Source organism: Apodemus sylvaticus, chromosome 5 (assembly GCF_947179515.1).
Source record: "Apodemus sylvaticus chromosome 5, mApoSyl1.1, whole genome shotgun sequence".
Lineage (NCBI taxonomy): Eukaryota > Metazoa > Chordata > Mammalia > Rodentia > Muridae > Apodemus > Apodemus sylvaticus.
The window spans coordinates 15,956,480-15,973,999 of NC_067476.1; the positions used below are offsets into that span (position 1 = coordinate 15,956,480).

Here is a 17,520-nt window from a genome sequence, read left to right on the forward strand (position 1 = left end):
TAGACTTCAACCCTGAGTTTGACTATTTTCTGCTGTGTACTCATTTTTGCTGTGTATGATTCTTTTTGTTCTAGATGCTTCAGAGGTACTTTTAGGTTGCTAGTGTGAGATCTGTATGATTTCATTATAAAGGCATTTAGTGCTATAAATTTTCCTTTTCACAGTACTTTCATCGTGTCTCATGAGTTTGGTAGGGAGATTCTAAAATTGATAGAAGGGGAGTTTGGCAGGGAAACAGCTTAGCTCAACTTCTGTAAGCCTGCAAATCCTCAAGGAGAGCTGTGAGCTTCTGCCACAAAATAGCCTTTAGTATAATAGGGCATCGCCACACAGATGGGGCCTAGGCTATTCAACTGGAAGAGTGGGAAACTGCAGTTGTGAAAAGATGATGGCAGGCAGGCAGTCTACCTGGATTTCTCCCAGTCTGTCCTTTTTCTTGTAGAGGAGATAGGAGAATCTGTGCCTCTGTTGAGGACTGGGGAACAGCAAGAAGATGGGCAAGTATCTTGGTTAGGGTTTATATTGCTGTGAAAAGTCAGCATAACCAAGGCAACTCTTATAAAAGTCAACATTTAATTGGGATTATTTAAAGATTCAGAATTTCAGTTCAGTATCATCAAGGCAGGAGAACAGCAGTTTCCAAGCAAGCATGTCGAAGCAGATGAGAGTTCTGCATCTTCGTCTGACTGCAGTCATGAGAAAATTACTTTTCCACATTTGCATAGATTAAAAACCAAACCTCATAGCAACAAACTTCCTCCAACAAGGACTCCTAACAATACCACTGCCCACCAGATTCTAATAACTGGAATAAGTGGCTGGAGATGGGGCCCTGAGATAGTGAGAGATGAGAACTTTGGAAGGCAGAAAGCCTACCAAGGCTTCTTTCAATCTGAGATGCCTCTGGTAGAGCATGGAGTCTCTGCTCATATTTTTTATATAAGCAGATATTTAAATTGCTTAATATTTATGAATTGTCAGAAAAATATCCCACAAAGTGGCTCAATGGTATTACATTTCCACTGGTTTGGAAGCTAGAATTCAAAATCAAAGGGTTGACAGAGTCATCCTGTCAGGTTAATCTTGTGAGTATTTTACTGACTACTGCTGTTTGTTATGGCCTCAATTTGAGGGAAGGCTGAGGCATTCAGGTATTTATTTAAAGGGAAATACTAAACTCTTAAAATTGCCTTTAATATGCATTAATTTATTAAAAGTGGCGTTTTCACATAGAACCATACTTGTTGTTAGGACTTTAAAAGATTTCATCCGAATATAAAAAAATTATGTTTCCAATCTGATTTATAAAGGACAAAATGATGGGGAAATTTGTTATGGTTTCAACCATTGTCTCTCAAGGGTGAAGGGACTCTCATGCTGGCTTCAAAATAATTCTTTCCCTAAGGAAGTCAACGAGAACATAACAATTTTATTCTGTATGCCTCTAATTTGGATTTGGGGACAGGGATTGCACCATAGGTTCTCTACATGGTTTTCAAAATTAGAGTTCACATAGAGTTCCCAGGAGATATAAACAAAGTACATATTCATATATCTATCATATCTGAGTTTGAACTGATTACTACTCTGATCTTTGCACTGCATTTATGTTTGCTTTGGATGACCCAGTTCTTTCCCTATATTGAATTTTCTCTTTAGAGAAATGGAAGAATTTTCCCATGCTTACTAACTAAAGGTATCTATGTTAACCATATAAGTTACCTTGTCTTATCAGACATAGAATGTGCATAATTCTGTATGGTTTAGTCTCTCAGAGTCTTTCTTACTTTCTTTCTTTCTTTCTTTCTTTCTTTCTTTCTTTCTTTCTTTCTTTCTTTCTTTCCTTCCTTCCTTCTTTCTTTTTCTCTTTCTTTCTTTCTTTCTTTCTTTCTTTCTTTCTTTCTTTCTTTCTTTCTTTCTTTCCTTCCTTCCTTCTTTCTTTTTCTTTTTCTTTCTTTCTTTCTTTCTTTCTTTCTTTCTTTCTTTCTTTCTTTCTTTCTTTCTTTCTTTCTTTCTTTCTTTCTTTCTTTCTTTCTTTCCTCTCTCTCTCTCTCTCTCTCTCTCTCTCTCTCTCTCTCTCTCTCTCTTTCTCTCAGGCTCTTCTGTCTTTCTAATTGTCTGTCTCTCTCCTGTATTTGAAATTGCAAGATCACACCAACAAATAGCAAACAGTTCTTTATAAAGAAATGTACCTTGAACTGAGAACCTGACCAACCTTTGAGATGAAATATCACTCCCTCCCTCAAAAACCTCTCCATAGAATATTTTTCTTAAATTAATCCATTTTTGTCAGAAATCAGGAAAGTCATCTTCTTTGCTCAGCTTTAATATCAACACATAACTTCTGTTCTAATTTTTTACAACTTCTTCCCAAATCTCTGTGACTTTTGCTATAATAGCCCCAGTTGTTCATATGCCAGTTAGTATCCTTTGCTTTTTCAATATACTTTCTACCTGGAAGCCAGCTACCTTTTTGCTATTTTCTATGACTTTACATTTCCTGAGCATTACTGTTTTTGCACAGATGGAAAATTTTCCTCCACAGAGAATTATACATTACATTTGCCTGATATTTTTCAAATTTTACATTTCTGTGGTTTGCTGTTACTTTGAGTTTTCCTTGTTTCTCAAAACTCCTAGCACTGTTCTTCCAAATTCCTACATAGAGGCTTGTTTTTACAATCTGTCTATGCAGGTTATTCCAGTACAGATTCTTCAGAGAACATACATGACCTTCATCATCACTTTGGCCTCTCATAACCTGATACTTTCTCAAATATGTCTTTCTAATTCTTTAAAGTCCTTTCTGAATATATCATATACACTATTTAAAACATCATAAAATAATATTTTATTGCAATATTGCTCAACATCTCATAGTATTGGAAAGCATCTACCTGGAGACAATAGATAATAAAAGTAATTATTATTGACACAGAAATGAGTATGAAATGAATTACAATTAATTTCAAACAACATCACAATAACTGATTTTTCTAACAGAGTGAGATTGATGATACATAGTCATTTTAAAAATGATATTGAGCAAGTTGGAAGACGTCATAGCTTAACTGTAGTTAAGGCATAGAAAGTTTGAAGAGGCAAATGGTGATTATTGCCAAGTACAGAGACAAACTGGCCAATAAAACCAGTCTTCAAATTAAAACCACAGAACTCTCTCAGCAGCTATGATATCTACTCTAATTTTATCAGTTCCTTTTTCTCTTGTTTAGTGATTACTCAATTGTATAGGGAATGATTACAGAAAATAAGAGGGAATTTCTGGTAAGCAACAGAGATAGTCTTTGGCATAAAATCATAGTTTAAGAATAAAACAGGTGAAATTAGTTTGTGCTATGAAGACCCAAGTAATAGCCTTGTCTGATCGAACTAGTAGCATGAAAGTCAGTATCTTCAGGTGTTCTGTGTACTTGAATGCAATGTTTAGGTTGGTGGTGAAGACATTAACATTGAATCAGTGTAATTTGATGCAACCTAGGAAGAGTGATGAAAGGGTGACCACATTGGCTGAGAAACTGTTACTGAGGAACTCAAGGCTACTTACATGCAGTCATTGGTACACTGTAATGCTGACACAGACCTAATGTCCTTAAAGCATTGACTATCTACACGTTACTTCCCCTAATTTCCCCTTGATATTTTACTGATCCAAAGAAGCTCTGTTGATTACATTACTTGGATTTAATTTGTAGAAGGACTAAAACGGTTTGACAATCATTAAAATTATGATTATTTCTCAATTTGCTCATAGTAATTTACCTAATTAAGCTAATTCCTTAATAGTAAAATAGTCTTGAGGAAATCCAAGTACCTTTACATGGAACTGGATCTGATTTGATAATTGTTCTAAATTTCCTTGTTTCCCTCTACAAGACATTCAACTGTTTTCAAGGTTGGGAAATTTTATCTCTTTCCAAAATATCACTATCTCATTACTATGACAAATGTCATCATATTTGAATTAAAACAACCAAACTAATATTTTGAGGACTGGTGATTGATAATATTTTCCCATGGTATATTAGTAAAAATCATTTCTCTTTCTTTCCCATTTCTCCTTTTGCACACAGCAGAAGAGCAAGAGCATGAGGATGGATAATGAGAGCACTGTGTCTGAGTTCATTCTCCTAGGGCTCCCAATTCGAGCAGACGACCAAGTTGTGTACTCTGCCCTGATCCTGGCCATGTACCTGACAACTGTGCTGGGGAACCTGCTCATCATCCTGCTCATCAGGCTGAACTCTCACCTCCACACCCCCATGTACTTCTTCCTCAGCCACTTGGCCCTCACAGACATCTCTTTCTCATCAGTCACAGTTCCAAAGATGCTCGTGAATATGCTGACACACAGTCAGTCCATCCCATATGCAGGGTGTGTTTCCCAGGTGTATTTTTTCACAGCTTTTGCAAGCATTGATAGCTTTCTTCTAACTTCGATGGCATATGACAGGTATGTGGCCATCTGCCATCCTCTGCACTATACCATCATCATGAATCTGAGCCTCTGTATCCTTCTAGTAGTAATATCCTGGGCCTTGTCTTTAGTCAATGCTCTTGTGCACACCCTTCTCTTAGCTCGCCTATCTCACTTTAAAAACAATACCATCCCCCACTATTTCTGTGACCTGTCTACCTTGCTGAAGCTGTCCAGCTCAGACACCACCATCAATGAGCTGGTCATCCTTGTTTTAGGTAATGCAGTCATTACCCTGCCATTCATATGCATTCTGGTCTCTTATGGTTATATTGGTGTCACCATTCTAAAAACTCCCTCCATCAAGGGAATCCGCAAAGCTTTATCCACATGTGGCTCTCACCTCTGTGTAGTTTCCTTGTACTATGGAGCCATCATTGGGTTATATTGTGTCCCATCATCTAATAACAGTACTGAAAAGGATGCCATTGTGGCTGTGATGTACACTGTGGTCACACCCATGCTGAATCCCTTTATTTATAGTTTGAGGAATCGAGATATGAAAGGAGTGCTGAGAAATATCCTCAGCAGAAAAAAATGATCCACTTTACCTACCTAGGTCTCCACCTTGAGTGTCACAGGTAATATATGATCTTTGAATGGCAATTTTAAAGATGTTTTAATCTGACCTTCTTGCATATATCTTGGATATAACCTTAACTTCTTTTCTTGATCTTTATAATTTTGGGAAAGTGGTCTCCAAAACATATATACATAAGTCTTTTCTGTATTTCCCTTTGCACATGAAATCTATCCCAAGTTTTTAAAATCCAGCGTAACACTTTTTCATATTTATAGCTTATAGTTTTTGAAGCAAAGCTACTTTGCCCATTTCTATCTCTTGAAAAATTTCTGTAGATAGGATTATTTTTATTTTTTAAAAAAATTGACAGGAATTGTCTCACTATATAGATATAGATGTTCTAGAATTTAATATATAGACAAGGTTCACCTTGAACTAATCGAGATCAGCTTACCTCTGCTTCCTAAGTGCTGAGCTTAATGGCATGAACTATGTTGTACATCTTGACCTTATCTTTTGAATTTAATTCAATAATTATTTAATTTTCAGCTGATAGTAAGCTTAAACAGATACTGTGTCTCAGACATACCACCAGTGAACTGGTTATGTTTACTGCAGTGTGGGTTCATTTGCCTCATATCAACTCTTCTGGCTTATCATGTACACATTGCAGTCACCATACTGAGACCTCGATTCCATCCATGGGATTTTCCAACCTTGTGTTTTTAGTGCACTTTTCATTTTCATTGATACATGAAGATATACATTTTATAAGAAGAAATGTTTTGATATGTATGTTGTTTTGTAATATATGTTGACAATGGGGTTATCTTTGTGGTATAAGCACTCAGAGTTTATTCCTATACTACTTTTGTACTATGCACTCCATCACTATCAGCACTTGTGCCTCTACTATGATGTCAACACTATAGTTCCCATCTTTGCTCAAATTTTATATGCAGGACCAGCTTCTTCCTTCTTTCCACATAGTTTGTTCATCATTTTGTAATTTGTTCTTCATTGTGCAATATTTTGCAATATACTCTTAGACTGATATTAACTATGATATTAACCTTATTTTTTCATCCTAACTCAGTGATCCATTGATATCAGATAGACAAAATGTGTACAGATTCTAGTTGGAAAAAACAGCTTTGTACACAACTTTATTGTCGAAGATCAAGTTTACGTGAAGTATTAAAGTTGGAAGACATTGCTTATAATGGCCTTTCATATGGTGCTGTAATTATGTGGCATCAATCTATTCTGTATAGTGACTGGGTCCTTGAGTGTATAGGGTGGTGGAAATGATGTAAATATAATACTTGTATTAAAATCTGTAAACATTAAACTTGAAAATTTAATCCAACTATATGGTGTTCTAATATGAAATAGGCCCAAATTTAATTTCATAGATACATTATCTCTCTTTCCATCTGAAATGTTGGACCTGTGTTTTTGTTCTTGGAAAACCTTTAAGAGAAAGGAATTTAGCTTCATTAATGGCAGCTAATGACTCTGAAAGATATTTTAATATCTAGCCATTATTATGAAAAAAGAGATTCTATTAGAGAGAACTTAGTGTTCTGCTGTTGCACTAGCTTTTATTAGATGTGCTTCTCAAACTACTGTATGTGGAGTTGAGTTCTTAGACTGGTGTACCACTTGGAAATATCTAAAATCTGAGCTATTATTCATGTCACTGTAATGTTTATTCATACTAATATAAACTGAGAAAACTTCTAAGGAAAATGATGTACATACAATAATCATCATTAAAATAAATGTGCATATAATAGAAAAGGTTCACCTTAAACCAATCGAGATCAGCTTACCTCTGTCTTACATTTTATACAGTATACATTGTATGTTGCATATTGTATATCATATATTACATATCACATATCACATATCATATATCATACATTATATTATATACCATATATCATATATCACATATCACATATCATGTGTCACGTATTGTATATCATATGTTGTATATTGTATATCATATATCATATATTATATAATATGCTAGAGTTATTTTGGTCCCTTGTCATTTACATTTTCTATTACCTGAAGGATAGTGTCTTAACTGTTTCATTTGTATTTTTGTATACTAATTATGTAGAGTGATGAGATTTTGTTTATTTGTTTTTTAGTTAGGGTCTCCCAAACTTGCCTTGGTCACAGATGTGGAAAGCCGTGAACACCACAGCAACTAGAATAAGGCTGAATCTTTATTTCATAGAGATAATGAGGATCATGTAGTTCATGTAGACCAGGTTAGTCTTTAGCTTATAGAGATCTGCTGACCTCTATCTCCTGAGTGTTTGAATTAAAGACATACACCATCATATCTGTCTTAATGTGATGAGTTTTAAGTTATCTTTATAATGTATATAATGTGGTATGAAGATATTGGCCTATTCTGTTACATGCTCTTTTGTTTATTCACCACATTCCTAAATATGTTTTTACTTTCATGCTATCTCTTTTCAAAGTATCATATGAGAGAAAATTTGTGAAGGTTATCTTTGGAAATCTGGGCCATCTAACAAAAAAATCACCAATTCTATACTTTCTCTATAAGTGACATCACTTCATTCTTCATTAATGAATAATTAATTAGTTTCTCTTTTAATTAAATATTATTTTGAGTTTATTCCTTGAACATTTCATACATGTTTGCAATGTACTTTGATCATACCAACCTCCCACTACCTATTTCCATTACCTCTAGTGAAGAAGTTAACACATCTCTATCACAGAGTAAGATTAATACTGCTAATGTGTACAAGGGTGTGGGGCCATCTACTATGACCTGAGGAACTTATAAGTGGCATAGAATCATGAGCCTTCCTCATTATCAATTACCTGCCTATACCTACAGTCACAGGGGTATAAACATAAATGTTTAGAAAGCAGTTTGACAATATGGCTATTTAGAAAAATAAAAATATATCATTATACCTTAAGGCCACTGAGCTCCTCTCATATGGGTTTTTTGCATTTTTCATGCTTGAAAAGTATTCAAATGATTAAGATTATTGTGTGGGGAGGTCAACAGTCAAAGCACCACATTCCATTCCTTTAACTCCATAGTAGTCTTCTGGCCATATCATAATGTAAAATGCATTTAGTTCAATTTGCAAATATCCCTATCATCTTTAATGATCTGAAAACTGTTTTAAAGTCCAAAATCATCTCTTAGATACAAGGCAATTCCTTTCTTTAAAAGGAATTATTAATGAATAATTGATGAGTTTCTCCTTGTAAAATCAGAACGCAAATTAAAAATGTTCAACATAAAATGTCATAGAATTTACATTGCCATTACAAAAGGGAGTGATGTGGGAATGGTGAGAAAAAACTGTGCACCTATCCTGCTAGAAGACATCTGTTCTCCAGGGAGTCCTGCATTTAGAGGGAGTCCCACATACAGAGGTGAGGCCACTATTTTTGCTCCAGTGACTGAGGAATCAGCTGCAGCAGGGAAAGCAGAGAACAGTCGATTATAAGATCACTTAGGACTTGGTCCACCAGGGCACCATCTGCACCCAGGAGCTGAGCAACACCACAGCCATCTGTCCACCTATCCTGCCAGGGGGATGTCTGTGCTGCAGGGAATCCTGCATATAGAGGTGAGGCCACAATTTTCACTCCTGCGACTGAGTGGGCTGTCACAGCCAGGAACACAGGGAACACCAGAGTGTAAGATCATCTGGGACTTGGTCTGCCAGGGCCCCACCTGAATCCAGGAGCTGGACAGTGCCACAGCACTCTTTGACAGGGGAGAGTTGGTCACCCAGGAGTGCTGAGACAGGCTTGCAGGCACACAGCAGGGACAAGCAAAAGCCAAAGACAGCAGCACCAACTAACACCAGATACAACCTGATGGCAAAAGGCAACATAGGAACATTACTTACAGAAATCAATGCAACATGGCACCACCCAAACCCAATTCACCCAAAACATCAAGTCCTGGATAACCCAAAACAGCAGAAAAGCAAGATTTGGATTTAAAATGACAGCTCATGATGCTGATAGAGGGCTTCAAAAAGGATATAAATAACTCCCTTAAAGATATACAGGAGAACACAAGTAAACAGGGAGAAGCCCTTAATGAATTACAGGAAAACACAACAAAATAGGTAAAGGAAATAAACAAAACCAACCAGGATCTAAAAATGGAGGTAGAAACAATAAAGAAATCAAAAAGGGAAAAAAACTCTGGAAATACAAAACCTACGAAAGACATCAGGAGCCATGGATGCAAGCATCAACAACAGAATACAAGAGATAGAATAGAGAATATCAGATGCAGAAAAAACCATAGAAAGCATTGATAAAACAGTCAAAGAAAATGCAACATGCTCAGGAGTGGTACAGCAGGGTAATCTGGTAGTATTATGCCAAGTTTTCAGAGGAAACACAAGACTGATTTCCAGAATTGTTGTACTAGCTTGCAACCACACCAGCAGTGAGGGAGTGTTCAACTTTCTCCACATCCTCACCAGCATCTGTTTTCTCCTGAGTTTTTGAACCTCGCCATTCTGACTGGTGTGACGTGCAATCTGAGGGTTGTTTTGATTTTCATTTCCCTGATGACTAAGGATGTTGAACATTTCTTTACATGTTTCTCAGCCATTTGATATTCCTCAGGTGAAAATTTTTTGCTTAGCTATGTACCCCAATTTTAATAGGGTTATTTGGCTCTCTGGAGTCTACCTTCTTGAGTTCTTTGTTTATCTTAGATATTAGCCCTCTGTCAGATGTAGGGTTGGTAAAAAATCTTTTCCCAATTTGTTGGTTGCCATTTTGACAGTGTCCTTTGTCTTACGGAAACTTTGTAATTTTATGAGGTCACATTTGGGCATATACCCAGAAGATTCCCCAGCATGTAATAAGGATAAATGCTCCATTTTGTTCATAGCAGCCCTATTTATAATAGCAAGAAACTGGAAAGAACCCAGATGTTCCTCAACAGAGGAATGAATGTAGAAAATGTGGTATCTTTACACAATGGAGTATTAGTAAGCTATTAAAATCAATGAAGTCCTCTGCCCTACAAGGTGGTGGTGATCAGCACTTGGAGTGCCTCCCCACCACCATCTTCGCTCCATGACAGAGCAGAATGGGAACACCAGGTTCACTGAGACAACCCAAGAATAACATTGCTTGGGGCAAGACACAGCAGGGCTCCAACTGCACACAAGAGAAGGGCAGCACATCAGCAATCTGTGCCAGGGGAAACCTAGTCATCCAGTGTTGTGGAAATAGTCTTACAGACTCACAGAAGGTTGAAGCACCAGCCAGTGACACCAGGAACAATTAATACCAGTGAGAACTAGATGGCAAAAGGCAAACATAGGAACGATACTAACAGAAATCAAGGCAATATGGTAGTATCTGAACCCAATTCTTCAACAACAGCAAGTCCTGAATACCCCCAACACACCAGAAAAATAAGATTAGGATTTAAAATCACTGTTCATGATGCTTTTAGAGGAACATATGAAGGCTGTAAAGAAATCTCTTAAAGAAATTTAAAAGAAAATGGATCAAAAGTTAGAAGCCCTTAAAAGGGGAACACAAAAATCATTTAAAGAAATTCAGGAGAATATGGGTCAAAAAATAGAAGCCAATAAGGAGGAAATGCAAAAATCACTTAAAGAAATACAGGAGAACTTTGGTAAAACAGGCAGAAATCAAGAAAGGAATCACAAAAATCTCTTAAAGAATTACAGAAAAACACAAACAAGCAAGTAAAGGAAATGAACAAAAACAACCAGTTCTAAAAACAGAAGTATAAACTACTAAGAAATCGCAAAGGGAGACAACTTTGGAGATAGAAAACCGTGGGAAGAAATCAGGGGCCATAGATGCAAATATCAACAACAGAATACAAGAGATAGAAGAAAGCATCTCAGAAGCCAGAGATACCATAGAAACCATGGACTCAACAGTCAAAGAAAATGCAAAATGCAAAAAGCTTGTAACCCAAACATCCAGAAAATCCAGGACACAATGAGAAGACCAAACCTAAGGATTATAGGCATAGATGAGAGTGAAGATTTATAATTTAAGTGGTCAGTAACTATCTTCAACAAATTTATGGAAGAAATCTTCCCTAACCAAAAGAAAGAGATGCCCGTGAATATACAAGAAGCCTACAGAACTCCAAATAGACTGGACCAGAACAGAAATACCTCCTGTCACATAATAAACAAAACCCCAAATGCACTAAACAAAGAAAGAATATTAAAGGCAGTAAGAGATAAAGGCCAAGTAACATATAAAGGAAGACCTATCAGAATCACACCAGACTTCTCACCAGAGACCATGAAAGCTAGAAGATCCTGGGCAGATCTCATGCAGACTCTAAGAGAACACAAATGTCAGCCAAGATTACGATACCCAGCAAAACTCTCAATTACCATAGATGGAGAAATCAAGATATTCCATGACAAAACCAAATTTACACAATATCTTTCCATAAACCCAGCCCTACAAAAGATAATAAGGGAAAAACACCAATACAAGGAGGGAAACTATACCCTGGAAAAAGCAAGATAGTAACCTTCTTTCATCAAACCCAAAAGAAGATAACCACTTAAATATAAAATTAACAACAAAAATGACAGGAAGCAATAATCACTATTCCTTAATATCTCTTAACATCAATGGATTAAATTCCCCAATAAAAAGACATAGACTAACATACTGGATAAGTAAAGAGGACCCTACATTTTGCTGCATACAGGAAACAACTCAGTGTCAAAGACGAAATCTACCTTACAGGAAAAGACAGGAAGACAATTTTACAAGGAAATGGTCTCAGGAAACAAGCTGGAGTAGCCATTCTAATATCAGATAAAACTGATATTCAACCTAAAGTCATCAAAAGAGACATGGAAGGACACTTCTTGATGGTCAAAGGAAAAATCCACCAAGAATAACTCTCTATTCTGAACATCTATGCTCCAAATGCAAGGGTACCCTCATTTGTAAAAGAAATTTTACTAAAGCTCAAGGCACACATTGTACCTAACACAATAATTGTGGGTGACTTCAACACACCACTTTTCTCAAAGGACAGATCAGGAAAAGCGAAACTAAACAGGGACACAGTAAAACTAATTGAAGCTTTGGACCAATTGGATTTAACAGATATATATATATATAGAACATTTCATCCAAATGCAAATGAATGTACCTTTTTCTCAGCACCTCAGGGAACCTTCGCCAAAATTGATCATATAATTGGTCACAAGAAAGACCTCAACAAATATAAGAAGATCGAACTAATCCCATGCCTCCTATCAGATCACTATGGAATAAGAGTGGTCTTCAATAGCAACAAAAACAACAGAAATCCCACATACACATGCAGACTGAACAATACTCTACTCAATAACACCTTGGCCAAAGAAGAAATAAAGAAAGAAATCAGAGACATTTTAGAATTTAATGGAAATGAAGGCACAACATACCCAAATCTTTGGGACACAATGAAAGCAGTGCTAAGCGGAAAACCTGTTGCCCTGAGTGCCTCAAAGAAGAAACGAGAGAAAGGATACACTAGCAGCTTAATGGCACATGTGAAAGCTCTGGAACAAAAAGAAGCTAATTCACCCAGGAAGAGTAGAAGACAGGAAATCAAACTCAGGGCTGAAATCAATCAAGTGGAAACAAAGAGAACCATACAAAGAATCAATAAAGGAGCTGGTTCTTTGAGAAAATCAACAAGATAGATAAACCCTTAGCCAGACTGACCAAACGGCACAGAGAAAGTATCCAAATTAACAAAACTAGAAATGAAAAGGGGGATATAACAACAGAAACAGAGAAAATTAAAAAAAATCAACAGATCCTACTACAAACACCAACACAACTGGAGAATCTGGAGAAAATGGACAATTTCCTAGAAAGATACCAAATACCAAAATTAAATCAGGACCAAACAGATCATCTAAACACTTCCATAACCCCTAAAGAAATAGAAGGGGTCATAGAAAGCCTTCCAACCAAAAAAGCACAGGATCTCTCCTGGACATATACCCAGAGGATTCCCCAGCATGCAATAAGGACACATGCTCCACTATCTTCATAGCAGCCTTATTTATAATAGCCAGAAGCTGGAAAGAACCCAAATACCCCTCAGTGGAGGAATGGATACAGAAAATGTGGCATATATACACAATGGAGTACTATTCAGCAATTAAAAACAATGAATTCATGAATTTTTTAGGCAAATGGACAGAATTGGAAGATATCATCCTAAGTGAGATAATGCAATTGCAAAAGGATACACATGGAATGCAATCATTGATAAGTGGATATCAATTAGCCCTGAAGCTCTGAATACTGAAGATACAATTAGCATAGGAGAATGTATGGAGAGAAGAGGACTTATGGGACATATGGGAGGAGACTGGAAAAGGGGAAAACTTTTAGAATGTAAACAAAGAATACAGAAAATAAAAAAAAAAACAAAACAAAAACAAAATCAACTCAAGGAAATCAGTAGTGTTTCCATACTCAAAGGATAAGAAGACTGGGAAAGAAATTAGGAAAATGACCCTTCACAATAGTTACAAACAACCTAAAGTATAGGAATAGGATTGAAGACCCAGAAATGAACCCAAACACCTATGTTCACTTGATCTTCGAAAAAGGAGCTAAAACATGAAGTGAAAAAAAGATTGCCTTTTCACCTAATGGTGCTGGTTCAACTGGAAGTCAGCATGCAGAAGAATGCGAATTAATCCATTCTTATCTCCTTGTACTAAGCTCAACTCCAAGTGGATCAAGGACCTCCACATAAAACCTGACACACTGAAACAAATAGAAAAAAAACTGGGGAAGACCCTTGAGGACATGGGCACAGGAGAGAAGTTCCTGAACACAACACCAATAGTTTATGCTCTAAGATCAAGAATTGACAAATGGGACCTCATAAAATTACAAAGTTTCTGTAAGGTAAAGGCCACTGTCAAAAGGACAAAAACAGCAATCAACAAATTGGGAAAGGATCTTCACCAACCCTACATCTGACAGAGGGTAATATCCAATATATACAAAGAAGTCATGAAGGTAGACCCCAGAGAGCCAAATAACCCTATTAAAAAGTGGAGTACAGACCTAAACAAAGAATTTTTACCTGAAAAACATCAAATGGCTGAGAAGTACCTTAAGAACTGTTCAACATCATTAATCATTCGGGAAATGCAAATCAAAACAACCCTGAGATTTCACCTCACACCAGTCAGAATGGCTAAGTTTAAAAACTCAGGAGACAGTAGGTGTTGGCCAGGATGTGGAGAAAGAGGAACACTCCTCCACTGCTGGTGGGATTGCAAGTTGGTACAACCACTTTGGAAATCAGTCTGGCAGTTCCTCAGAAAACTGGACATGACACTTCTAGAGGACTCTGCTATACCTCTCCTGGGCATATACCCAGAGGATTCCCAGGCATGCAATAAGGACACATGCACCACTATGTTCATAGCAGCCTTATTTATAATAGTCAGAAACTGGAAAGAACCCAGATGTCCCTTAATGGAGGAATGGATACAGAAAATGTGGTATATTTACACAATGGAATACTACTCTGCAATTAAAAACAATGAATTCATGAAATTCTTATGCAAATGGTTGGAACTGGACAATATCATCTTAAGTGAGGTAACCCAATCACAAAAGAATACACATGAAATGCAATCACTGATAAGTGGATATTAATTAGCCCAGAAGCTCTGAATTGTCAAGACACAATTAGCATATCAAATGATACCCAAGAAGAAGGAAGAAGAGGGACCTAGTTCTAAAAAGACTTGATCCAGCATTGTAGGGGAGTTCTAGGACAGAAAAATGGGAAAAGGGTGATTGAGAAATGGGCGGAGGGAAGAGGGCTTATGAGACCCATGGTGAGGGGGGACTGGAAAAGGGGAAAGCATTCGAAATGTAAATAAAGAATACAGAAAATTAAAAAAAATAAATGTCATGCAGCAGAAAGAAGACCAAAAAAAAAAAAAATCAATGAATTCATGGAATTCTTAAGCAAATGGGTGGAACTGGAAAGTATCATACTAAGTGGGGTGACCCAATTACAAAAGAACACACATGGAATGCACTCACTGATAAATGGATATTAGCCCAGAAGTTTCGAATACCCAATACATAATTCACACATCAAATGATGCCCAAGAAGAAGAAAGATCAAAGTATGGATAATCTGGTCCTTCTTAGAAGGGGGAACAAAATACCCACAGAAGGAGATATAAAGACAACGTGTGGAGTAGAGACTGAAGAAAACACCATCCAGAGACTACCCCACCTAGTGATCCATCCTATATACAGTTACAAAACCCAGACACTATTATTGATGGCCACAAGTAGGTGCTAAATGGAACTGGATATAGCTGTGACCTGGGAGGCTTTGCTAGTACATGACAAATACAGAGGGGGACACTCTCAGCCAGCATTGAACTGAGCACTGGGTCCCCAATGGGGGAACTAGAGAAAGTATCCAAGGTGCTAAAGGTGTTTGCATTACCATAGGAGGAACAATGGTATGAGCCACCCAGTACTTCCAGAGCTCCCAGGGACCAAACCATCAACCAGAAATTACTCATAGTGTTATCCATGCCTCCAGATGTATAGGCTGCAGAGGATGGCCTTGTTGGACATCAAAGGAAGGAGAGGCCCCTCATCCTGGAAAAGCTCAATGCAACAGTTTAGGGGAATACCAGGACAGGGAAGCAGAAGGGATTTGATTGGGGAACAAGAATAGGGTAGATGGCTTATGGGACTTTTGGAGTGGGGAGGAACTAGAAAGGGGACATTATTTGAAATGTATATAAAGAATATATATAACACAAAAAGAATTACATAAAAACTAGACCAAAACAAAATGTAAACCCAGTTGAGAACTCCTGATCCTGTATCTTTTATGTTGGTCAATGGTTTGATATGGTTTTGCCCATCCAGCTTTGCTACCTCCATCATAGACCTCTCTTGTTGACCGTATATTCCATGGTTGCAGGAATCATTGGCAGATATCCTATGACATTACCATTTTCAAACACTTGCAGGATTCCAACACTGCCCAGACTTCAATTTCACAGTTTAACCAGTAATATTCCAGGGACTCTTTACATGTTCTCCCCTGTAATATGCTGCCTGGCCTCAATGTCTCAATGAAACTGCAGAAAAGGGTTCCATGGTCTCTTCATTCCTACATCCTTGCCACATACATGGCATTTCCAAATATGCCTGTCAGTTTGGTATAGATAATATCCCCTTTAAGGCACATTTGAGAAGGTTTCTATTTGTTGTTGGGCAGGAAAGACCTTCTCTCTTTTACCTCACAGGTAGCAAGAGTATCTGGGTTGGGTATTATTCCAAGGGCACACTTCCCTTTATTTCAGTACACCACAGAAACAAAAAGAAATAAAGAATCAAATAAAGTATTTTCTGGAATTCAGTGAAAATGAAGGTACAACATAATCAAACTGATGTGACACAATAAAATCTGTATGAATAGGAAAGTACATAGCAGTAAATGGCATCATAAAGAAATAGGAGAAAACTAATACTAGAAATTTAAAAGCACACCTGAAGACTCTGGGAAAAAAAGAAGCATACCTTGAATGACTAAATGATAGAAAATAATCAAAGACAGGGCTGAAATCAATCTATACAATACAAAAAAATCAACAAACCCAAGAGGTGGTTCTTTTAAAAGCTCAACACAACAGACAAACTCTTTAGAAAATTAACTAAAATGCAGGAAGACTGTATCCAAATTATCAAGATCAGTAATGAAAGGGGACACATAACAACAGACACTGAGGAAATTAAACAAATCATTAGGTCTTACTTCAAAAGCCTGTCCTCTGCAAGATTGTAAAATCTAAATCAAATGTATGATTTTTGAGTCAGATACAACTTTACCAAAGTAAGATCAAGATTATGCAAATTATCTAAACTATCCCAAAACCCCTAAGGAAATAGAACCAATCTTTAAAACTCTCCCAACCAAAAACATCCCAGAGTCAGATTGTTTTGATGCATCAAAGAAGAGCTAATACCAATACTGCTCAAAATATTCCACAAAATAGAAACAGAAGTAGCACTGCCACATTTACTCCATCTATTCATAAACAAACTGATACCTAAACCACACAGAGACTCAACAAAGAAAAATAAATTCAGAACAATCTCTCTTATAAACATTGATGAAAAAACACTTAATAAAATACTCCAAAACCAAATCCAAGAATCCATCAAAACAATAATGTAACATGGCAAAACAGGCTTCATTTTACTGCAGGGCTGCAGGGATGGTTCAATATATGAGGATTCATCAATATAATGAACCATATAAACAAACTGAAATAAAAAAATCACATGATTATCTCATTATAAGATGAAAAGTCTTTGACAAAATTCAACATATCTCCACATTAGAAGCCTTAGAGAAATCATGGATACA

At 36.8% G+C, this 17,520-nt stretch overlaps 2 protein-coding genes across 2 annotated transcripts in view; one reads left to right on the forward strand and one right to left on the reverse strand.

The window, feature by feature from the left end:
• The window catches only part of LOC127685304 (olfactory receptor 50-like), a 314,138-nt gene that overhangs the window by 114,557 nt on the left and 182,061 nt on the right, over positions 1–17,520 (reverse strand). The window lies entirely within an intron of this gene.
• Positions 4,107–17,520, forward strand: part of LOC127685305 (olfactory receptor 50-like) — a 43,828-nt gene continuing 30,414 nt past the window's right edge. The window contains exon 1 of the mRNA XM_052182365.1: positions 4,107–4,595. Within this exon, the coding sequence (XP_052038325.1) occupies positions 4,107–4,595 (489 nt within the window). The remainder of the gene's footprint in view (positions 4,596–17,520) is intronic.